General features: G+C 43.1%; 1 protein-coding gene across 2 annotated transcripts in view; it reads left to right on the top strand.

Annotated features, from left to right (window-relative positions):
- Nucleotides 1-487: 487 nt before the first annotated feature.
- The window catches only part of TGFA (transforming growth factor alpha), a 106247-nt gene continuing 82040 nt past the window's right edge, over nucleotides 488-24694 (top strand). For both annotated transcript variants that reach the window (XM_007175564.3, XM_057558432.1), the window contains exon 1: nucleotides 488-576. In XM_007175564.3, coding sequence (XP_007175626.2) covers nucleotides 537-576 — 40 coding nt within the window. In that variant the 5' untranslated portion in view covers nucleotides 488-536. The remainder of the gene's footprint in view (nucleotides 577-24694) is intronic.

Raw genomic sequence — 24694 nt, forward strand, 5'->3', positions numbered from 1 at the left:
GGGCCGCTCCGCTCCCGCGCCTGGAACGTAGAAGCGGCCACTGCGCCCGGCCGCTCGGGCTCCGCAATGAGCTGCTAGTCCGAGGGTGGTGTCTGAAATCAGGCGCTTCCTGCCTTTTCCTCGGCCTGGGTGCCCGGCTCGCGCCGCGAACTCGGATATTCCCGGGTCGCGCCGCCCCGCCCCGCCCCGCCCCGCCCGGCACGGTGCGCGCAGTGTCCCCGCCCCTGCTCCACCCCCACCCCCGCTCCACCCCCAGCCCCGTGCCCCTAGAGGGGTCCCCCAACCGGGGCGCGAAGGTGGTCCGCCGGGTAGCCGAGTGGCGGAGGTGACGGTAACCGCCTTCCCATTTCCGCCCGGCCGGCGGCGCGGCTGGGCGAGTGCCAGCAGAGGCGCGCGGTCCTCCCTCCGCCCGCCCGCGCCGGGGGCTGGCCCTGCCTCGCCGGCGCCTTTTTCCCCCGCACCGCGGCGCCGCTTCGCCACTCGGGCACCTCAGGTAGGGCAGGAGGCTGGAGCGCCTGCCGCCCGCCGCCCGTAAGATGGTTACCTCGGCTGGACAGCTCGCCCTCTTCGTGCTGGGTACGTACGCTGCCTGCTGCGCGCCCGGTGGCACCTGCCCTCCGCGACACCCCGCTTTCCCCTGTCCCCTCCACTTCTCTCTCCCGGGGGTGTTCTGCGCCCGCCTAGGAGAGGAGAGGGCGGCGAATGCTTTTCGAGGCTTGAAGGCTGGGAGGCAAGGGGAGTCACTCGGGCTTACTAGCAATTGGGGGAGCCTATTCCGAAGAGGGGGACCGTCGAGCGCTCAGGCTTTCCCCGGTAAGTGGCCGCCGGGCCGTGCGTGAGAACACCCGCCGGGGAAGGGGGAGCGGTGGGTGAACGGGCTTGAACTTTAATCCGCCTTCTCTGTGTGCTCGTACGCTTGCCCACACCTACTTGCTTACCTGGCTGCCTCCAAGCCCTTCTTCACCGGCGTCGGTAGCGCGTAGACTCGCAGAGGGTGGCCAGCGTCCGACCCTCCGGCCGGACCTTGGCTGCTTCCCTTTCGTACCCGCCGCCTACCCGTGAGCCCCAGCGACCGGCAGATGTTCACCATCAGCAGCGGCGCCTCAGTCTTCTAACTTTGGGAGTTCTCGAGCTTTGGGGGGTGGGTTTTGGATTTTGTGCGGATTAATTGTTCTTTTAATTAACTTACCTTGGAGAAGTGGTTTAAGTGTCAGCTGAGGACAGGAGTGAAACCCTAGACGAAGCGCTGCTGATTTCCTTTGAGTTTGTTCTTGGAAGAGAACGAGGGATGGGGGAAGGGAGGGGAAGTTAAACCCGACAAACCCGGGTCGGGTCTGGGGAGCCGGTGAGATTTTCGACGGTGAAGGTCACTGCCCGGCCGGCTCTTGACCCTCGCGGCGCCGGGTCTCTCTTGTGTTGAGATAGCAGATTGATAGGCCAGGTGTCCTGGTTGCTGCCGCAGCTTACGTGAAATGAATTGTTCAGTCGCTATCTCCTGCGTTTAACCCTGTAAAGCAAGTTGCTCCCTACAAGATCATTTATTAGAGCGTGAGAAAAGCTATAGAACCCCTCCCTGCAAAATGCCCAGAGCCGCAGCCCCACCCAGTTCCGTGTACAGTTTCAGGGGGTTCACGGACCCGCCCGTAATCCTGCCCATGAAACGCTGATGCTGATTAAGAACCGCAGCAGAAGTGGAGGCATCATGTAAGGGAAATACAGAGCAGCCGTGGAACGGGGTTCCACAGCTGCTCCGAGGTGTACCCTCACCTGAAACTCACCAACAGGTGGCATGACTCTGAGTGGCTTTTTTTTTTTTTCTTTTTCCAAGACCTTTTTATATTTTTGTATTGATGGTTCTAATTTTAGATTTTTTTTAAAAGCAGTAAAACATTACCAGTACAGTAGAAGCCTCCTGTATTTGGGTCCCTATGTAATGTTTTTTGCAAATGCTAATAGTAATAATAATAATAGCTAACACTCTTTGAGCACTTACTCTGTACCAGACACTGTTCTAAGTGCTGTGCATGTGTTAAGTCCTTTAATATTCACACCAACCTGATGAAGAAGGTATTATCGTCCCCATTTTATGGAGGAGGAAAGTGAAGCCCATGGTCCCACAGTTAGTAGGTAGTTGGGCCAGAATTACGAGAGTGTGGAAGGAATGTGGATATTAAAAGTCACCTAACTGTGGTCACTGTAGTCCCATCTCCCAGGTTTGGGACTTTTCCTCGAGTCGAGATGGGTGGAATACCCTGGAGATTGCTTTAATTGGGTTTTCTTTTGGACTGTCAGGATCTCAAGGCAGTCTTAGGTTATTCAGTGAAAATCACAGGCAAGAAACAATGAAGGTAAGCAAATTTGAGGAAGCTTTGTAAAGTTGCCCCTGCCCCCCCCATCATACTATACTTGCCCATGAAGACTGCATTCATTCATCATGGAATTTTTCTCTTTTGCCTGAGTTCAACTTGATCTTTGTTTCCTTCCTTAAGAAAAAGATGTATAAATTTGCAAAGCTTGATCAATATGTGAAAGCTGGCTCATACAGTTCCAAACTATGAGCAGCTGAAAAAAGTAGAGGAAAAGCAGGCAGGAGGAACTTACACCAGTGAGGATTCCTTTTTATTTATATTGCTTTAAAAAAAAAAAAAGCCATTGAACGTGGCCAAAAAAAGTCAATGTCGTTCTGTACATTGACTACCGCTTCTGCCTCCCACCTCACTTTCTGCTAGATTACTAGATACCTGTCAGTGCCATGTGCATCTTTATTCTGCACATTTCCTGCAGAGCTGCTTTCCTCTCTAATTTTTCTTAAATTAGTTGAAGGCAGTTTCAGGCAAATCAGCCTGTGTTCCATCAGTAATCAAGATCTAGAGAACTGGGATCTTTCCCCTCCTTCCCCACCTCCATGGGAACAGTCTGAGAAGGAACTGTTAGGAGTCTCAGCTGATTCTTCTGATTACTTGATTGATGTTTTGGCCAAGAGAATGTGGAGACTGTTACTTAAATGGCAACATTGGGAGCATAATCTAGGTTCCTGTGGTGGCTGCGCTCCGTGTCAGGTTTCTGTCGTTGGCGGAGCAAACCTCACAGGGGCTTGGCTTCTCCAGTCCCAGGTCCTCCCTGTGTCAAGGGAGCAAGATGTGTAATCTTGGGCGAGTTACTTAGCTTCCTTGTGCCTTGTTTTCCTCATCTGTAGAATGGTGATATTAGTAGGATCATTGAATATAATTAATGAACCTAGAATGGTGCCTAGCACATAGTAAGACTTTAATCAATCATCGTCATCACTTTGAACCTCATAGAATTCCAGGTATCATTGCAGGTTATGTCCATTCTGTAACTGAGAGTTTGTCTTACTTATCTCATTTTCCATCTCCCCACCCTTCCTAAGACAGAAAATACCACCTAAACTAAAAACCTAGTCAGAGATTTTAGCGAATATCGTTTGGCAGATGACAACTTCAAGAACGTTTGGGAGTTCTTTTGGACCATGTGAATTCTTTAATTTTTGATGCAGAACGTTTGTATTTCCTCCTTACTGTTCAGTGGTCAGTTGTTTATTGAAGTCAGCACTAAGTTCCAGTTTTCTTACCTATAAAGTGAGAATAATAAAACTACCCACTTCACAGGTTGTTATGAGAATAAAATGAGATGGTAAATATGGAAGCTATTTATAAACTTTAAAAGTAAATAAAAATAAACTTTAACACTACACACAAAATGACATTGATTTTATAATGGGTCTGGTCATCCAGAAAAAAGCATTATTATTTTTATGGCAGCTCCCAGAAGTAGGACTAAATGTAGGCTAAAGAAGGATGTCCTAGGACACGAAATGCCATGAAGGCTGGGTAGAGAGGAAACAGGTCAGCTTCCCTGTGGATTCGGGGCTGAGGGAGCAGCAGGGGGCATGAAGTAAGACAGTTCTCTTCTCCATTACATGGTAATGATGTCTTTCAGAGTGAACAGTGGAGGTTTGCCCAGGACACATGTTTTCCTTGTTGGGCAGCTGTAATTAGGGAAAGTTCACTTTGAACAAGGGCTGTAAAGGTGTATATGGAAGGCTTAGAGGCTGAGTTTCCTGTATTTACTTTTCCAAAATTTGGTTTCCTAGGATAAAGTGATCTTTCTGTAAATACTCAGTGTCCCCTGCAAAGGAGACCTTTCTTATAGGAGTAAATGATGCTTCATGTTCCTGTGGTAACATATGAAAAATAGATGGTTTTTCCATTAGACCTATCTCTAAAGGCCTTTTGAAAGTATGTTTTGAACAAAGCCCTGCTCTTTGGGCTGCCCACTAAAAGGGACAGGGGATGGGAAGTGGAGGTTGGGTCAAACAAAATGGAACTGGCCTGACACACTGAATTGGGCATCTTGTGCCTGGTTTCACACTCACAACCTCTGTAGTGCCTTCCACAACAGTACCCTCAAATTACAACCACTTGGAGAGCTTGGTAAACCAGATGGCTGGGCAGGAGGTGGGAGAGTTTGCATGTGTAAAGAGTTCCCCAGTGTGGCTTGTGCTGCTGGTAGGGAGGAGAGTAAAGGGACACTTTGAGACCCACCGCTCTACAGTCGGTGCTGTTAGGGAAGCTTCTAGCTTAACGAGTTGCATTTTGTCTAAAGCACGTTTGATGTTTTAAATGCCGCCGTGGGTTTATGAGCATTATTAAAGGCACTTCTACGGCCTGTCTTGTTTACCAGAGCAGAGTTAGAAGTCGTGCTGAGAACTCTTACCTGTTCTAAGTGTTCTTGTACTTTACCTATGGAAAATGTAATGATCCCATGTTATTAAACTCAAGCTGACCAAAGCTAATCATGTCATGCTTTCTTTTTTGTGGATCACCAAAAATTGACTTGTTTTGCTGTCATTTCAAATATTTTTCATCTCCTCATTCTAAAGTATGAACTTAATTCTGTGCTCAAGCTAGTATGTATTAGATTGCGTATAGATAGAGGATTGGGGCACTTTTATGGTGACTTTTGTTTTGCTTTCTTTTTTCTTTCCTGTGAAATGTCAAGTATAAAAATCTTTCGTAGAATCAGGAAAGCCAGAAATCTAGGCTACCAGAACCATCTCTTAGGAGCTCTTCATTTTAAGCACAAGGCACATTCCCTTTAGACCGTCTCTAAAAATCTGGGTAAATTCTTTTGAAGCATTATGAATTAGTTGTATTAAATATGACTTGAATAGTTGTTACCTGGGCTTAGAAAAAGTAGGAAGTTTCTTGAAATGGAATTTTATGTATTTGCTAGTATTTTTATTTCTTTCTCTTTTAAGTCAGAGGAAACAAAATTTTCTTTCACTTCCCTAGTCTAGTGTATTATATGCCCAGTACTATTGTCCTTAATATTCTGCTGTCCTCTTACCTTGAAAAGCTTTTAGTTTTCCCCACCTTAGGGTTTATACTTCTCAAGTACTTGCAGATGGTTAGGGCTTCCTCTAGGAGAGATTTGACACACAACTCCCTTGTATAACAAACTTGTATAACTTTGTATAACCCCAGCCTGCTATTGCCTCTCCTCTTTTGGTTTTAATTTTTGAATGTGTTAACTTTTCTGGCTGGGAACCTCAACAGCGTGTCCTGACCCCTCCATGTCCTGCCTTCAACTAACATTGGCTGGTCCTTGCCCCCTCTTCCCTTCTAGTTTGAGGGCTCCTTGAGGGCAGAGCCCCTTGGTCTTCATCTTTGCCTTTGGCACCCTGAGCACAGGCCGACCTTCAGGGGAGACCAGTGAGCACTTGATGACTCCTTGGGGTGCTGCATACTGAATACTCCAAGTGTGGACTCAGTTGGCAAACACTTGGCTGGGTAGGTAACGTTTATCCTGAAAACCTCTTCATTATGATAATCAAGAGTGGTTGCATATAAATTGCATATACAGCTAGTTTTCAGATAGTGTTTTATTGTTTTTTAAAAATAGATTATGATTTGTTTTTGATTGCAAAAACATTTTTTTTTCTCTAGAACATAGAAAATTCAGGAAAGCATAAGAGAAAAGTTATTTTAATGGCCTGTAATTCCACCACCCAAAGATAACTATGATTAACATTCTATTGCACAGCCTGCTGGATGAATGTATAGGTCAGTAGATATTCTTTAAAAACTTGTATGACTTCCAAGAGGCTCACACTGTTTAACTTATTTTTGTAACTTAACAATCTTTCATGATAAACATTTTTATATCATTTAACATTCATCCATAACATCATTCTTAGTGGCTGGGAAATAATCCCTTGATTATGTTTACTATAATTTTGAAGCCCTTTGGACATACAGATTTTTCTTATTTCTCACTGTTATGAATAATCCACACACTGTTGTTGGGAATATAAATTGATACAACTTTTCTTGGAAGTCAGCGTGACAATAGCTATCAATTTTATGTGGGTATAATTTGAGTCATCAGTTTCACTTTTTGATATATATGCTACAAAAATACTTGCCCAGAAGTGTGAAGAAGAATGTAAAGGGTGATGATTGTTGACTTGTTTATAATCGTAAACAAGTTGCCAGTAAAAAAAGTTGCCAGTACCACACTGTTATAGTTTTTTAAGCAGATTCCTTACATAAGATATTTTTATGTATGAATACAATTATTTATTATGTATCTATTTAAAAGAATAAAGGTTTTTATGAAATATTAAAATCAAAAAGGCAGGTTCTAGAACCAGATGTATAGTATCGGGCCATGGTTTGAATTGATTAGTTTTTTATAACAAGCATATATTAAATTTATAATGCTAAAGTCAAGGAGCATAAATGACACAACAGACATTCTTGTACATAAATGTTTGGCTCATCTTTGATTATTTAGGATAAGTTTCTAGAAATTGGCTTTTTCTCCCACCAGCAGTATATGAATGCTCACTTTCTAGACTCTTCTATAACCAGAAGTTAGTTTTAACATTTACCAAGTTGATTGGAGAAAAAAAATCTTAGCCCAATTTAGTATTTAATATTTGTTAGCGTGAGTAAGTTTGTGGGTCATTTGTCATCTTGTTATTTGCATCTTAACCTTTTCAAAATTTCTTCTTATTGATGGATCATCCTTTTCTTAGAACTTTATAACACACTTTATGTAAAAAGGTTGTTAATACTTGGCAAGTGTTCATTTATTGTTTGTCTTTTACTGTTTTCTTTATGATATTTTTGACATGCCTAAGGTTTTTGTTTTTATGTAACAAACTATAAATCTTTCCCCTTAAGCTTTCTACCTTTGCTTGTATAATTAGGAAAACCTTCCCTATCCTAAGTTGAGGGCAAATATTTACTTATTTTTTTCTTCTAATTCTTTAGTGGTCTCATTATATTGAACTAATCTACCTGTAATTTATTCTAATGTATGGTGTGAGGTATCAATACAACTCATGTTTCATTTTTTTAAAACAGCCAACCAGTTAATATTCTCAATTGTCATTTGTGGAATAATCTATCCTTCCTACTGTGGTTTGAAATTCCATTTTTTATCATATGCTAAATTCTTCTAAGTACTTGAATCTGTTTGTGGGATTTCAGTTTGGTTCTTTTATTTTGTATTTTTGCCCTTGTTGTGAACTTGTTCATTGAGGTAGTCTAGAAATATTTATAGAGCACCTATTCTGTGCTGCAACTGCTTTTAGGTGCAAGGGAATCAGCCAAGACTGATCCCTGTTCTCATGGATCTTGTATTCTAGTGGGTGAGACCTTTTCCGCTGCTTTGTATTCTAATTGGTTACTGATATCTAAAAGCTTTTTAAAAAAATTGTTTATTTGTTTATTTATTTATTTATTTATTTAACATCTTTATTGGAGTATAATTGCTTTACAATGGTGTGTTAGTTTCTGCTTTATAACAAAGTGAATCAGCTATACATATACATATATCCCCATATCCCCTCCCTCTTGCGTCTTCCCGCCTCCCACCCTCCCTATCCCACCCCTCTAGGTGGTCACAAAGCACCGAGCTGATCTCCCTGTGCTATGCGGCTGCTTCCCACTTGCTATCAATTTTACATTTAGTAGTGTATATATGTCCATGCCACTCTCTCACTTTGTCCCAGCTTACCCTTCCCCCTCCCTGTGTCCTCAAGTCCATTCTCTAGTAGGTCTGCGTCTCTATTTCTGTTCTGCCCCTAGGTTCTTCATAACCATTTGTTTTTTTTTTTAGATTCCATATATATGTGTTAGCATACGGTATTTTTCTCTTTCTGACTTACTTCACTCTGTATGACAGACTCTAGGTCCATCCACCTCACTATAAATAACTCAATTTCGTTTCTTTTTATGGCTGAGTAATATTCCATTGTATATATGTGCCACATCTTCTTTATCCATTCATCTGTTGATGGACACTTAGGTTGCTTCCATGTCCTCGCTACTGTAAATAGAGCTGCAATGAACATTGTGATACATGACTGTCTTTTTTTTTTTTTAAACATCTTTATTGGAGTATAATTGCTTTACAATGGTGTGTTAGTTTCTGCTTTATAACAGAGTGAATCAGTTATACATATACATATGTTCCCATATCTCTTCCCTCTTGCATCTCCCTCCCTATCCCACCCCTCTAGGTGGTCACAAAGCACCGAGCTGATCTCCCTGTGCTATGCGGCTGCTTCCCACCAGCTATCTGTTTTACATTTGGTAGTGTATATATGTCCATGCCACTCTCTCACCCTGTCACATGTTACCCCTCCCCCTCCCCATATCCTCAAGTCCATTCTCTGGTAGGTCTGTGTCTTTATTCCCGTCTTGCCACTAGGTTCTTCATGACCTTTTTTTTTTCCCCTTAGATTCCATATATATGTGTTAGCATACTGTATTTGTTTTTCTCTTTCTGACTTACTTCACTCTGTATGACAGACTCTAACTCCATCCACCTCACTACAAATAACTTAGTTTCGTTTCTTTTTATGGCTGAGTAATATTCCATTGTATATATGTGCTACATCTTCTTTATCCATTCATCCGATGATGGACACTTAGGTTGCTTCCATGTCCTGGCTATTGTAAATAGAGCTGCAGTGAACATTTTGGTACATGACTCTTTTTGAATTATGGTTTTCTCAGGGTATATGCCCAGGAGTGGGATTGCTGGGTCGTATGGTAGTTCTATTTTTAGTTTTTTAAGGAACCTCCATACTGTTCTCCATAGTGGCTGTATCAGTTTACATTCCCACCAACAGTGCAGGAGGGTTCCCTTTTCTCCACACCCTCTCCAGCATTTATTGTTTGTAGATTTATTGATGATGGCCATTCTGACTGGTGTGAGGTGATACCTCATTGTAGTTTTGATTTGCATTTCTCTATGTAAAAGCTTTTTAAAAATTATATTTACAGTTGACCCCTGAACAACACAAGGTTAGGGGGCCAACCCTCCAAAAATACACCTTTTTTATGGTCGGCCCTCACATCACTGGTTTCTCCATTTCCAAGGTTCCCCATGGGCAGACTCAGTTACCCGGCTCATGTAGTAGTGTAGTAGTTACTATCAAAGAAAAATTCACATATAAATGGACCCACACAGTTCAAACTCCTGTTGTTCAAGGATCAACTGTGTTTTGTAATGGGTTTTGTTAATTTTAATAGTCTTTCAGTTGATTCAGGTTTCTTACGTAGATGATTATGTAATTTTGAATAGTGGTTAGTTTGCCTGTTTCCTTTTTTATTTCCATCGCATTACTTTTTCTTATCATGCTGACTAGAACTTTAAGAACAACATTTTTTTAAAGGCAGTAGATATCCTTGTTTTTTTCTTGATGTACTGCTAATGTTTGTAGCATTTAACTAAGTCACATAAGAGGCTGACTTTTCAGTTATTTATATATAATATGCATATATATGTGACTATATATTTGTATATGTATATATATGCATATAAACTTTATCATGTTAGTAAAATATACTTCTCTTCATAACTTACTAAAAGATTTGGTATTTTTCTTTGCTTTTTAAAGCAGGGGAGATAATGTGTTGTTGTTGTTTTTCCAAATGTTTTGAGGATGTTTATTGACTCAAATTAAAGCCATTCTTAAATTCCTGGAATGAACCTTCTCGGTTGTGTGGTATTATTCTCCATATCTACTGCTAGATTTGATCTGTTCTGAAGTATTTGGGGCCTTTTTTCTTTTTTAGGTTTTGATAGCAGTGTTATGTCAGCTTTCTAAAATAAATATTAAAATGTTCCATCTGTTTTACGCTCTGGAGTAGCTGAAATATCATGGAAATCAAATGGTTCTGTGTAAGCTTCAAAGAAATTGCTTATGAAACTTCTGAGCTTGGTCCCTTTTTAGTGATCAGTTCAAATTTTCTACTTCTTGAGGTGTTTTTGGTAATTATTTATTTTCCTCACAGTCTATTCAATTCAGATTTCTAAAGCTTTAGCACAGATTTATAAATGATCTCCTTTTAATTAAAAATTTTTCTTTCGCACCTGCAACCTCAGTTAATATGACTTTACCAAATATGAAACAAAGTAAACACTTAGGCCCCCCCCAAATAAAATATATTTTTAATTTGTTTTTCTTGATAATGATATTTTGAAGAAAAACTTCTTTTTAATCATCAACCAAACTCAAGTCAAAGCTTCATATTTGATGGTTTATTTGCATAAATGCATGTGCCAAAGTTGTTGTAATAATGCCATTTCTGATTTGGATGATGCATGGCACTGTGATTTCTAGCAGAGGCTGCCAAGTAGCTTCCTGATGGTTTCTTAAGCTTTCAAAAGTTTAAAAGCCTCCAGATACACTATTGTGTCCATTAGATGTTACTGTAGTGTTTGGAGCAAATGGGACATTTCTGTTGTTTGCTCATTTGCTTTTTGTTTATTTTTTTCATTTATTTTTAAGATCAGTACTTCTAGGTAAAAAAATGTTGGGTTCTGACAAAGAGACCACGTCTTCCTCTTGGATTTTAGGCCTTTAATCTGAGTTTGAATGAGGTTAGTAAACAATTCTCTTGGGTGCTTAGCGAATAGATATACCTTGATGGCTCTTTCGTCATCTCTTTCAAGGGCTGAGGCACTGTCTGTGTAACTACTGTGCTTCCAAGAGGTACGGGAGATTAACTGGCTAAATGGTCCACGTAAAGTGGTGACACAAAAGCAGCCAAAGCTGATAAACGAGCGGTTTGCAATTACACACTCTGCTCCCCTCCCTCTGCCAGGCCTTGGCAACAGGGAAAACACAAACTTAGGATACTTTTCTTGGTTGAAAGAAAGCACATAAAACTTGTAACTTTCACCGCCATGGTGGCTTTGAGGAATTGGCATGTGAGCTGCTGAGGGACATAACCTGGTCACTTTATTTGTCACTGAGCTCAGCTGGAAGCTCTGGGCTTGGGCACTTCTCACCTTGGACTGGTTTCTGGGTTACCAGTTTTGCACTGAAGGAGCACATCAACAGGCCGGTTTGCATGCCGTACACACTCCCTGCTAGCACATTTGCACAATGACAGATGTTTTTGCACATAGCAGACCTTGGGTGTTATAATTAGAGTTTCAGGGGATGATTCATAGGTCCCTGAAGTAGAATGAAAGCAAGCCCGGGGCCTGAGCATTTTTTTAGGGAGGTGAGGTAAACTCATAGATCACATTGATGGGGAATCCTTCTGGATCTGGTCTCTCCCTAAACCTCATCAAAGACTCCCATGTCCCCCCCACCAAAAAAAAAACCCAAACAAACACATCTTTTGTGCTGGCCCCAGTGCGGGCCACTTAGCGTTACCAGAACACACACCCTCTGGTCACCACCTCCCATGTGGGCCACTCAGGGTACCCTCCTTGTCTGCCAGCCTCGCTAAATCCTAATCATTCTTTTTCCACAGTGAAATAGAAATCAGAATCTACGAACAAAAGTATCTAGAAAACACCCGCACATTCAGCTCATCGGAGACATCCGCTGACGAGGTTGAACTGTCAGGGATCTTACCAGATCTGCTTCTGTGTGTGGTTACGGATATATTTGTATATTCACTCTTTTTCCTTCAAAAATGGCATTTGGTATTTTGAAATCTGCTTTTCACTTACAGTGTATGGAGAAAATATTTCTGTGGCAAAGATACAAATGTATCTATCGATCTATTCTTAATGACTAACGCATTCCGTTACACAGCTCTGTCATTATTCATTTATCCACCCCTTATTGATAGAGATGTAGGTTGTTTCAAACTTTTAAATATTCAAACCTGAAATAAAAATGTTTACAGCTAAACGTTACCAGCATCTTTGAATTATTTTCTATGGTCAAATCCCCAGAAATGGATTACTAGGTCAAAAGGTACACACACACTTTTTCACCTCTCAGTATGTTTTGACAATCTGCCTTCCACAAAAGGTAGACAAATTTATACTTCTGTCCTGTGTGTGACTGCCTGTTTATCAGCAAACTTGCCTAGGATGAATATTATCATTTTCTAGACTTTGCTAATCATGTTGGCAAAAGGGTATCTCCTTGTTTTAATTTGTGTTTCTTTGGCCAAAACCAAAGTTTGCTACAATTGAACGCTTTTTCATGTTTGAGTATTCGTATTTCTTTTCTTGGGACTTACCCATTTCTGTCCTCAGGTCACATTTTGGGTGGGTGAATTATCTTCTCATTGTTTTGTAAACAGTTTTATAAAAGATATATTAAATATTTTCTTTATTTTGTCATTTTGCCGTTTAAATTTACGTGTGTGTATGTTTGGGTTTACAGAAGTATGGTTTTGTTTTTGTTTTTAACTTTTAAGAACTTAAAATCTGTTCATTATTTCTTTGTGATTTCTACTTTCGTCTCGTGGTAGGAAGGGATTTGCTATGACTCTCTGATCTCTCAATTCCCCTTGTACTTTTACGTTGTTGCTTTTTGGATTTAAATTTCACTTGTTTGGGAATGCATTTTGGTGTAAGATGTGAGATAAAAATCTAACTTGCCTTTTTGTCGAAATGATCCGGTTCCTCAGACACCATTGGTTGAATAATATATCCTCTGCTCACTGATTTCGAATCCCACTTTTGTCACTTGAGACTTTCGTAGGAGTCCTCGAGTCTTTTTGGAGTTTCTGTTCTGTTCCATTAATCTGAGGCTCACCCTGTAATGAACCATTCTTTGGGGCTGGGAATGTGTTATTGCCCCAGGAAGCTGGGGCAGAAAAATCTTGAGAAGTAGGCAGGCGTCAGGTGGGTAGTGAGTCTCGCTGTCCTGAAAGGCATGGTGAACCTGCCTCTGCCCTCCTATTTTTTTCTGGAACTTTGTGCTTTGCAGGAGTAGGGGGACAGGAGGCAGGCCTGCAGTCCTCGCTCCATGTGACATTCTGGTTAACTGACGCTGTATGTTTCGCGTCGCCTTCTCAAATGGGAGGACGGTGGGGTCTGCCATGGCATACCTGGAGCCACAGACCGAACCTAGCACATCTCCCAGGACATAGTAAAGGAAATCATTAAAGAATCAGAAAGGAACGTCACTGGAAAGTCGTAACATTGTTTTATATATCAAAACAAACTCAGATATGTTAGCAAATAGAATGCAAGATTGAAATATCAAAATGAATTTTTCGGATACAAGACTTCAAATAAATTGTGATTTTTTTTTGTTTTTTTTCACTTCGATCGTTTCAGGCTGCGCCCCCAGACTCTAGAGGAGCGGGTATGAGTTCCTTCTCTTTGCCATTTTGGGGGTTTTAATGGAAGAGTTTGAGAAGTACTGTCCCATGTGGATGAGTAATTTTCAGATACTTAGAGCAGAGTAGTAACTAACATGAATAACTTCATCATTCTTCTGCTTCCTTTGGATATAATTTGCCTTTCTTTTTCTAAGTTTTCCTGAGGTAAAAACTTAATTATTGATTTTAGATCTTTCTTCTTTGCCAGTATATTCATTCAGTGCTATAAATTTCCCTCTAGACACTGCTTTCACTGCATTCCACAAATTCTGATGGGTTGTGTTTCCATTTTTATTTACTTCAAAATACTTTTTGACTTCTCTTGAGATTTCTTCTTTGACCCATGTGTTATTTAGAAGTGTTGTTTAATCTCCAGTATGTGGGGATTTTCTGGCTATATTTCTGTTATCAACTTCTAGTTTAACTCCTTTATTGTCTGAGAGCAGACATTGTATGATTTCTATTCTTTTAAATGTGTCAAGGTGTGTTTTATAGCCCAGAATGTGGTCTATCTCAGTGAATGTTCATGTGAACTTGAGAAGAATGCATATTCTGCTGTCGTTGGGTGAAGGAGTCTATAGATGTCCATTATATCCAGTTGCTTGATGGTGTCGTTGAGTTCAACTATGTTCTTATTTTCTGCCTGCTGGATTTGTCCATTTCTGAAAGAGGGGTGTTGAAATCTTCAGCTGTAATTGTGGTTTCATCTATTTCTCCTTGTAGTTCTATTCATTTTTGCCTCATGTATTTTGATGTTTTATTGTTAGGTGCATACAGTTTAAAAATTGTTATGTAATTTCATCATTCTTTAATGATTCTTTAATGATTCAGGGTCTCCCAGTGCCTGAAGATCATCACTAGTAAATCCTTTATCTACATGTGGTACCTGTAGTTAATGCAAAACTTCCATTACTACTTGCGAACGAGGAGAGCTTTCTTCCTTAGTTAAGCAGAACTCTATTTTAACTTTCCTTGTGGAGAGAGAAAAATATATAAAAGGCATTACTGCAGGTTCCTGGACTAGTGCTCTGTTAGGATCAAGGTAGTGGGACCTTCATTGATTGAAGCCATCCTTTCAAATCAGTTCTTATTTTGAACCCTCTGTAGGTTGTAGAAGGTTTCGGTGAATGGATTGCTTATGCCCCAGTGAATCACTTGAGAGTTAGAGATTTACACTTAGAAAAACATCAACTCACTATGTAATATTGATTTACTTTCTTGAGAAGTGCCCCTTTCCCCTACTGTGGAACAGAGGGAAAAATAAAAAGTCCTTTCAACTAAATTGGATTTTTTTTGGATTTCACATAAATGGCAGGACATTTTTCTCCTAACAGTAATAACAGAGGCATTTGGAGTATCTCAGCTGTCATCCCATGTAGAACAGATCCAAGTGATGAAACAGTAGTTGTGATTTTTGTGAACTGGGCCTAACGTTTTATTCTTAATTCACCCAAGGTAGCTACTTTATTCACTTATAGAGCCCAAGGGATGAATAACAAAACTAAGATCTGTCAGCTCAAAGTGAGGGATGCTGTTTGTTTGTTTGTTTAGGTTATTTTATACATGGATTGTTCACTTCAGCAAACACTTAACTGTGTATCAGACCTTCTGCTGGGTTTGGTGATATTAAAGCAAAGAGGGCCATGACCTAGCCCTTGTCCCCAGCCCCTGAATTCTTTGTAGATTGTAGCAGAAGCAAACACACAGTTTTTCACAGTATGACATGAGATACACAGTGAATACCTTGGGCTCAAGAGGAGGGTCCTTGAGGGACTTCCCTGGCGGTCCAGTGTTTAGGACTCCGCACTCTCACTGCTGAGGACCGGGGTTCAATCCCTGGCTGGGGAACTAAAATCCCACAAGCTTTGTGGCGGCCAAAATGAAAAAAGAAAAGGTGAGCGTTCTTGGTATGACGGGGCAAGGCACTCTTTGAGGAGATAATGGCCAGTACTTAGAACAGTGCCTGGCACATGGTAATTTCTTTAAGTGCCTTACATATTGCACACATTCCTTTAACCCATCTAGCAATCCTTTAACATACGGTGATGATCCGCATTTTACAGATGAGGAAACTGACGCAAAAAAATGTTAAGTAACTTGCCAAAGTTCCTACAGCCAGCAAGTGGCAGAACAAGGATTTGAACCCAGGACCCTTTCCTGCTGTCCTAGCCTTCCCGCTGTTCTGCTTCCCCAGGTCATCCATGGAAGGCTGTGGATACTGAAGTGCCTGGCATCAGTCATGTGTGAGAGTGCCGTTTTGTAGTAGACATTAAGTGTAATCAGGCTTTCAGACAGCTGCTCCCCTAAATAATATTTACCATATTGAGAGTAATTGCTATGAAGGTAATTGTCATGCTGGCTAAAAAGAAATAGTACTACTTCACAATGCCATGAAATGTAAAGAAACAAGTGTGGTAGAGGTTTTATCCCCCCTTCTTCAATCAAAAGTTCAGATGTTCAGAAGACAGATAATAACATGAGGTGTGTGTGACTTAAAATATATTTTGTTGTGACCAGGGAGCCTCTAATAATAAATTCGTTAATGGAGGTCTGTTTGCATTTCTACCATAAATTTTTTAAAAGGAGTTTGTTTTAAAGGGTGATCTCTTCCATTAATGCAGGCAGCCTGTCCCCGACGGGTGACGTACCTGAAAAATCACAGCGCACTTGAACTGCAGCCTCGAAGGCCCTCTGCTGGGGGCCTGGCTTTGCCCTCCTCAGCCCCCTTTCACGCCTGCGCGGTTGATGTTTCCCCCAAATAAGAGTGGAAGGTGGAAGAGTCTTTAACACTTTTAGTTCCTCCCAGTCCAACTAAAGATAGAATCTGTGTTAGCACATTTGCTAATAGCTGGCTTACTTTCAGCCTCTTCACCCCAACTGTAGCGATGACACATACCCACAGACAACATAGGCATCTCCTTGGACTTGATAGAATCTCAGATCAGAACGGAAAGAGCATTTACTGCTTCACTTGTGTGTAGGAACTTCATTCATTCAGCTGGCAGCATTTTTGATGGCCTTTGTACCTCTGAATAGACAGTTGAGTATCGGATGCCCAGGTGTTAGAACAGTGCCGCAGCGTGGACAGTCGACAAAGGTTGATTCAAGGTGATTTTTTTTCCCTGTAGGTAAAGGTAATGGGGTCAGATGCACTGGCAATCAGTGTGTTACTAACACACAAAGCAGCCAGTGGGACAGACCTCTTTTGCAGTGAGTGAGCTTCTGAAAAAAAAAAATGTGGGATTTAAAAAATCTGTATCTTGTTTAAAGGACCTTATTTGATAATTCTTTTCTAGAACAGTCTCTCGTTAATTGGTTTGTAAATCTAAATCATTCACATCTTGGTTTGCCTAAAGTAGTTTGCCTCTACTGTGGCGACTCCTCTCAAAAAAAAGTTGACTAGTTGGGAATTGTGTTAAAGCCCATCCAGTTGGCCATGGGGGAGAAAAAGTTGATGTTTTAAGGGAGCCGAGAAACTAAACTCTCTCCCGAGAGTTACCCACACAGATAGTAGCTCCTTGTATAACTCCTGATATTCTCAGAGCAGAGGGCCTGCTTGAATTTTCCACGGTCTTCTCCACACTGGGCTGCAGGCTTCCTTGATCTTTGTTTGCGTCTTCTCATCTCTTAGTGACCCGCTATCCAACGTTTCTTCCTCTGATTGATGCTCTTTAGTTGTGACACTCAACAGGAGGGAAAAAAAGAAAGGTTTAACATTTTGGAACAGAGTAATCCTTTGGGGACAAAATGTCTTCACCTCTTCAGCTTGTGCCTCAGAACCCAAGGAACCAAAATTGCACGGGGCTGGTGTGTGATAACGAGGAAAAGACTAGGGAAATAAGCCTAGCTGTTTTCCAGGAGGAAGAAAATAAACGTGCTTCATCATTCACACATGTGTTTCTCCTACTAATCAGGGAACAGCGCTTTCCGGCCATTTTCTGTGCTCCTGTGGGAAGAACCGTGTGAAGCAGGGAGAGGGGCAGGGAGAGGGTTCTGCTCCGGTGGGTGACTGTTCACGGGCCAAGGGTGGAGTGGCAGCCCCCACTGCTGAGAGCCCTCGCAAGCCCGCCCTGCGGATGGAGAGTTTATCTGAGCTCTCAGCCTTGAGAAGTGAACCACAGGGCTATGGGGTGGGGGGGTGTTTTTTATCCTAAAGAAATAGGATATGATATGCACCTTCTCTTAAAAATACTTCCGTAAACAAGGCAGGTACCAGCTGCTCTGGTGAATGGGGGAGGGGGTCAGCCTGCAAGGTGAGACCCCCTTCTAGGTGTGTGGTCTTCATCCCTGAGCATGCTGTGACCCCAGAAGCCGGTCCTGGCTCAGCCAAGAATGTTCTCTGGGGACTGTGATGTCATCTGATTCTACTGTAAGCAGAGCAAAAGTGGGCAAATGGCCTCACTGTTTGGCCTTGAAGATAAAGTCATCACCTTTTGTGAATGAGCATGTTTAGGTTCCCAGTAAGTTCATTAGAAAGCACTAAAGAAATCCGCATTGTTCTAACTACCTATCTCTGTGCTGCTCTTGGTTGTTTCCACTTTAGCCTCTTTTATCATTGGTTCAGTCATTGTTTTCACGTGGGCTGTTTATCACCTGAGATATTTTCAGAGGCTACACAGGCAGAAATTTTCTGAAAATCTAGGGCTTTGATTTATATAAAAACCTTTTGCTTTGGGCTTCCCTAGTGGCGCAGTGGTTGAGAATCTGCCTGCCAATGCAGGGGACATGGGTTCGAGCCCTGGTCTGGGAGGATCCCACATGCCGCAGAGCAACTAGGCCCGTGAGCCATAACTACTGAGCCTGTGCGTCTGGAGCCTGTGCTCCGCAACAAGAGAGGCCGCAATGGTGGGAGGCCCGCGCACCACGATGAAGAGTGGCCCTTGCTTGCCACAACTAGAGAAAGCCCTCGCACAGAAACGAAGACCCAACACAGCCATGAATAAATAAATAAATAAATAAAGGAGTTCCTTTAAAAAAAACAAAACCTTTTGCTTTGAGGAGGTGGACAAATTGGTATGAATAGTTATTGGTATTCTCTGGTACTGCCTCCCTTATCCTGGAGGAGAAAAGAAGAATCCACTTTCATTTGTAGCCATACCGACAGATGGCATCTTGCTCCATTGACAATAATTGTGTGCAAGGGTGTGAGAATGTGTGCATGTGTTTCATCTAGAGGTTTCGTTTCCTACTTCATGGGCTTTTTATTTCAGACTTCCTCTTGCCCCCATCCTCAACTTCTGCAGTGCCTCACACAATACCTAACATTTAATGGTTGATCCTTAACGTTTTTATCGATGACAAATAATTTATCCCCAGAGTCTCTCTTCACTTCTCTTTTCCCTTCTTTCCTTCCCCTCCCCACCTCTGACTTTCAAAACATCATTGACATAGCAGCAGGTATTTTTTGAGCAGAAGTGGGAAATAGTTCCATTTTCTAGGCCAACTGTGATCCCTTGGAAATGGCTGTTTCTAAGGATTTGGAGGCTGCATCTGAGTTCAGTGGGAGATAATGCTGTGATCAATTAGTAATGTCTGTTGTGGACCCAGTGATGAGGTGGTGTCACATACACTTGCATTCCTGCTTGAGATGGTGGGCCGTTTTTCTTAAGAATGAGAAAAAAATCATATGTTTCTCCAAGGAATTAGTTGAAGATGTTCCCACTGGTGTTGCTTACATTTCCTGCCTTTTAAAAAAGACAGTACTCGAATTTTTAAAATGTGTTCCATAAACCTAATACCATAACCATGTAGAAGTGCTACTGAGTTCTGCTAGGCAGGATTAGCATCCAGCAAGGCAGGGAGCCTGTGAGGGTATGGACTGGTACATCCTGTCGTTGTTCAGGACACAGGGGTATTTGCCTACCTTCAAAGTAAGAAGCAGAAAACCACAGGTAACGCTGGATGACAAAGCTCTGTGTTGATGTTCATGGCTGCCGATCTTGGGCCTTCACTGGGTTATTAGCAGGAGTGTTCTGGCTTGCCTGCTAGTCAGAAGGGAACACTGATATCTCGCTTTCTTAGAGGGAGGGACTCCTTTCCCTAGAGGGTATGTAGCATGTCGTGGCACTCCCGCCCCAGCAGTCATGAGCATCCTTACACCCGCATCAGTGGGGGTGACCATCCCTGTTTAATCGTCCCCCACAGGCACTGTGAGGGGGTAAGAAAGAAAGCAGAGAGAAGGGCTGTGTCCACACAGGGCATAGAGGTTGCGGCAGAGGCAGGACTTGTAGGGCAGAGAAACCCGGAGCAGAGAATGGTGTCTGGGTCTGTACATTTGCAGCTGCTTGCGCTCTGGTCACAGGTTGGCTCGGAGCCTGTTCGCTTTGCTCCCCCCGGGCCCTTCACTTCTGAGTCTGGGATGCTTTAGGCCACCCCGGGGGTGGTAGCAGAGGGGTGTACGGTGAGCAGGATTAGATACTGTGTGAGCCTCCAGAAAGCCTTGGGCAGAGCCATTGTTGTCTGGACCCTAACTTATCCTGGATGTTGAATGTGAGTCTCACAGGTAAGCCTGGGGTTCCCTTGGACTGAGATTCCTAGCAACTGTCTGGGGATGAGCAGGGCCAGAGCCTTCATTCCAATTTGTAGCATCCTGGAGGATCTTGGGGGTAGTGGACAGACCCTGGCTGGGCCCTGTTAATGAACACTCTTTAGAGAAATGTGAGAACATCAGGACCAAGATGAGATTGACTTATGTGGCTTTGGTGCTTGTTGGCACTTGCGAATGGGTTTCTTCAGACCTGTGTTCCTGTTGACTCATTTGCTTGCTATTTTAATTTTTTGAGGGAGGTGGTCAGGAAAGGTTTTTGAAGACATTGATGTTTGAGCTGGTCTTGAAGGTAAAGCAGGCAAGGAAATAGTAGAGGTAAGAGATAGGGTGAGGAGAGGAGGTCCCACGCTCAGCCCTCCCGAGTTCCCAAGTCCTGCTGGCTCTGATTCTGTTCTACACCCAACCACTCCTCATGCCCTCCCGGATGCTCCTCTCATCTTCCGCCTGGACTGCCGTAGCCTCATCCATTCCTCTGGTTTCCGGTCTTGCCTCTATAAGGCCTCTTCTGTTCTCAGTACCCTGAGTGATGCATCTAATCAGATGCTGTAGCTCCTCTTCTCAAAACCTTCCAGTGGCTGCCCAGCTTGGAAAAATTCGGATTCGTAGTGCTCCCTGTGACAGACACCTGCCTGGCATCCTTCCACCCTCGTTTCCCACCACTGTCCTCCAGCTGCACCAGCCTTCCTGCTCTTTCTTGAACATGCTAAGTTCATTCCCACCTCAGGACCTTTGCACCTGCTGTTCCTTCAGTTTTGACTGCTCTTCTTCCACATTTTTGCAGGACTGCTTCCCTCATTGTATTCAGGTCTTTGTTAGATGTCACCTGTTCAGAAAGGACATCTGTGATGACTTTATCTATCTATGCACACACCCATGATGAAGAAAATGCTCCAGTGTCTGCCTTATTTCTTGGAGAACTGTCATCACAGAAAAGTTTTAATGGTGTCTTCTTATTCCAGAATGAAAGAACCTGTATTCCACAAAGTCTGTATAAACTGCTCCTGCTCAAATAGGAGTTTAAGTGTCACCTTCTTCAGTTCACACTTCCTAGACATCTCTGTGGAACTGTCTCCCAGGTTTGGCTTTAAAAGGAACTGAATTCATTCAGGAGGTATTTGTTCAGAGCTGTCGATGCGTCAGGCACTGTTCCCTAGAGGGTGTCCCCCGCTTGGTGCCAAGGAGACAGAAAATAAACAAATAAACCTACAGTAAAATGTCAGGTTGTGACAGTGCTGGGGATGGGGATGAGCCACTAGCTTCATTACCTTGCAAATCGGTCTTCACAGAAGGATGCTTTCGGGCAGTTGAAAGCCATCCAGTTCTCTCTTGTTCCTTTCCTACCTGAAGTGTAAGAAAGGACAGGAAGAGGAGGGTGGAAGAGTTCTCTGTAACGGCAGCTGCATTTTGTTATGCCAAAGGCTGTGCTGGATACCCACATAGGAGCCCCCCTCTTAGATATAGCAGGAAGGTCCAGAAGCAGGATTAAACCATCCTTCTAGCAACTCTCGAATTCTGCTCCCTCGGTCTCAGAGGTGACAGCTGGCTGGCTACCAGTTGAAAATTGCATTGATCAGTTGTCCTCAGCTGAGGGAACATCTAGGATACATCATCTGTTTTACGTCAGAAACCACAGAAGCAAGGCCAGTTGCCTGAAACCAGGGCACTGGATTTCCTTGGTTGTTGCAAAAGCTGCTCAGATTCCCGGTGGTGCCTATCAACCTCTCTATAGGAAGACTTCTCTGGAAGACCCCTCACCCATTGTTCCTCCCTTTCCTCCCCTCCAGGCTCCCACCTGCCTTATCCGTGGCCTATTTCCGGAGGGTTCTCCTCTTCTTCCTCCCATCCTGACACGCTCCCAGTTTGAGAGTGAGGCTCAGGGTCCCCACGGTGGCTCAGTCCAGTCAGATCAGCCACCGATCAAAGCTCTCCCTGGCAGCCACCAGCAGTATACAGTTGTCTGTAATGGACTGTAGTGTTTTGTTTGTTTTTATTGGGCTATAATTGCTTTCCAATGTTGTGTTAGTTTCTGCTGTACAAAAGAGTGAATCAGCTATATGGATATATATATCCCCTCCCTCTTGGACCTCCCTCCCACTCCCTACTCCCATCCCACCCACCTAGATCACCACAGAACACCGAGCTGAGCTCCCTGTGCTATACAGCAGGTTCCCACCAGCTACACATGGCAGTGCACATACGTCAATCTCAATCTCCCAATTCATGCCCCCACCCCCGCGTCCACACGTCCGTTCTCTATATCTGCGTCTCTATTCCTGCCCTGCACATAGGTTCATCTGTACCATTTTTCTAGTTTCCACATATATGTGTTAATATACTATATTTGTTTTTCTCTTTCTGACTTACTTCACTCTGTATGACAGACTCTGGGTCCATCCACGTCTCTACAAATGACCCAATTTTGTTCTTTTTTTATGGCTGAGTAATATTCCATTGTATATAGGTACCACATCTTCTTTATCCATTCAATGGACATTTAGGTTGCTTCCATAACAGGGCCTCCTCTGGCCACGAGGGTCCAGGTGGGCTGAGCACTGCCCCCCTCTAGACTGTAGTTTTTTTAGAGCAGTTTCAGGCTTATAGAAAAATTGAGCAGAAAGTACAGAGAGTTCCCATATGCTTCCCCTGTTATTAACATCTTGCTTTAGTGTGGTACATTCACTATAATTGATGAGCCAATATTGGTACATTATTATTATTATTTTTTTCCTCTTTTTTTCTCAAAATTTTATTTATTTATTTATTTATTTTATTTATGGCTGTGTTTGGGTCTTCGTTTCTGTGCGAGGGCTTTCTCTAGCTGTGGCAAGCGGGGGCCACTCCTCATCGCGGTGCGTGGGCCTCTCACTGTCGCGGCCTCTCCCGTTGCGGAGCACAGGCTCCAGACGCGCAGGCTCAGTAATTGTGGCTCACTGGCCTAGCTGCTCCGCGGCATGTGGGATCCTCCCAGACCAGGGCTCGAACCCGTGTCCCCCGCACCAGCAGGCAGACTCTCAACCACTGCACCACCAGGGAAGCCCCTGGTACATTATTATTAACAAAAGTTAATGTTTTTTACCTAAGGTTAAATGTAAACAAAAGTCCCTAGTTTACATTAAGGCTTATTCTTTGTGCATTCTATGAATTTTGACAAATGTGTGATGACATGTATCCACCATTGTAGTATCACACAGAATAGTTTCACTGCCCTAAAAATGCTCTTTGCTTCCCCTGTTCATCCCTCTCTCCCTTGTCCCAAATCCCTGGCAACCAGTGATCTTTTCACTGTCTCCATAGTTTAGCCTTTTCCAGAATGTCATATAGTTGGAATCACACAGTCACAGTACATAGCCTTTTCCAATTGGCTTATTTCACTTAGGAATATGCATTTAAGTTTCCTTCGTGTCTTTTTGTGGCTTGAGAGCTCATTTTATATTGCTGCATAATATTCCATTGTCTGAATGTAACACAGCTCATCCGTTCACCTGCTGAAGGATATCTTGGTTACTTCCAAGTTTGGGTAATTGTGAATAAAGCTGCTGTAAACATTTGTGTGCAGCTTTCTGAGCGTGTGTGTGGACATAAGTTTTCAATCATTCGGGTAAATACCAAGGAGCTCGATTGCTGGACCATATGGTAAGACTATGTCTGGTTTTGTAAGAAACCACCAAACTGTCCTCCAAAGTGGCTGTACCATTTCATCAGCTGGTTCTGGTTCCTGCACCACTTTCATTTAGAGGAGTCTGATTTTTCTGGACAGTGCTTCGGAAATATGCTGAATATTCCAGGGATGCCACACACATTCTTCTTTCTGTCATTTTCCTCTTGCTCGAGCTAAACCATCCTAGCAGAAAACTTCCTCTTCCCTCCCTCTTTTCTTTTGCTTCGCACCTCTACCCTCCATGCCAAAAGTCAATGAGGAAGCAGGGTTGGTAGGGGAGAATTACCATGCTTCCCCAGGGTTTTTTTGTCTTCCTTTAAAATGATTTGTTGATACTACTAAAAGGTACGTGATGCTCTTCACCCAAAACCGTGGGGTGAGGTGTACCTTGTTCCTCACTGGTTTCTCTCCAGTCAGTAAATAAGACTCTTCCCATACGACTAAGTGCTTTGGGGGCATTCACTGAACAGCTTTGCTGTATGTGGCCAGAAGAATATACATTGGCCAGAGGGAAATACGTCAGGGGCCCTAAAATCAGTGCACCAAGAGACAGCTGCCTGCCTCACCCCTCCTGCAGTTCCCTCCCTCTCCGGGCTCCCAGGAGTCTGTTTGGAGCCCCATGACTACAAATCCCTGGGAGCAGGTTTGTTGATGGCTCGTCGGTCTTGTTACTTTATAGGTAGGCTTCCTATTGTGCAACCCAGATGCTTCAGGTTATTATAGAGAGGCAGACAGATGAACAGAGAACGGAGGGAATCACTGCATGGGGAAGGGAGCATCCCAGTTTCCTGAGGGCAGGCTGACGCCACAGTCCTGCCGCGAGCTTCCCCAGACCATTAGCAAGGCTCTCTTGAGTCACCCTGT

This window comes from Balaenoptera acutorostrata, chromosome 12, assembly GCF_949987535.1.
Source record: "Balaenoptera acutorostrata chromosome 12, mBalAcu1.1, whole genome shotgun sequence".
Lineage (NCBI taxonomy): Eukaryota > Metazoa > Chordata > Mammalia > Artiodactyla > Balaenopteridae > Balaenoptera > Balaenoptera acutorostrata.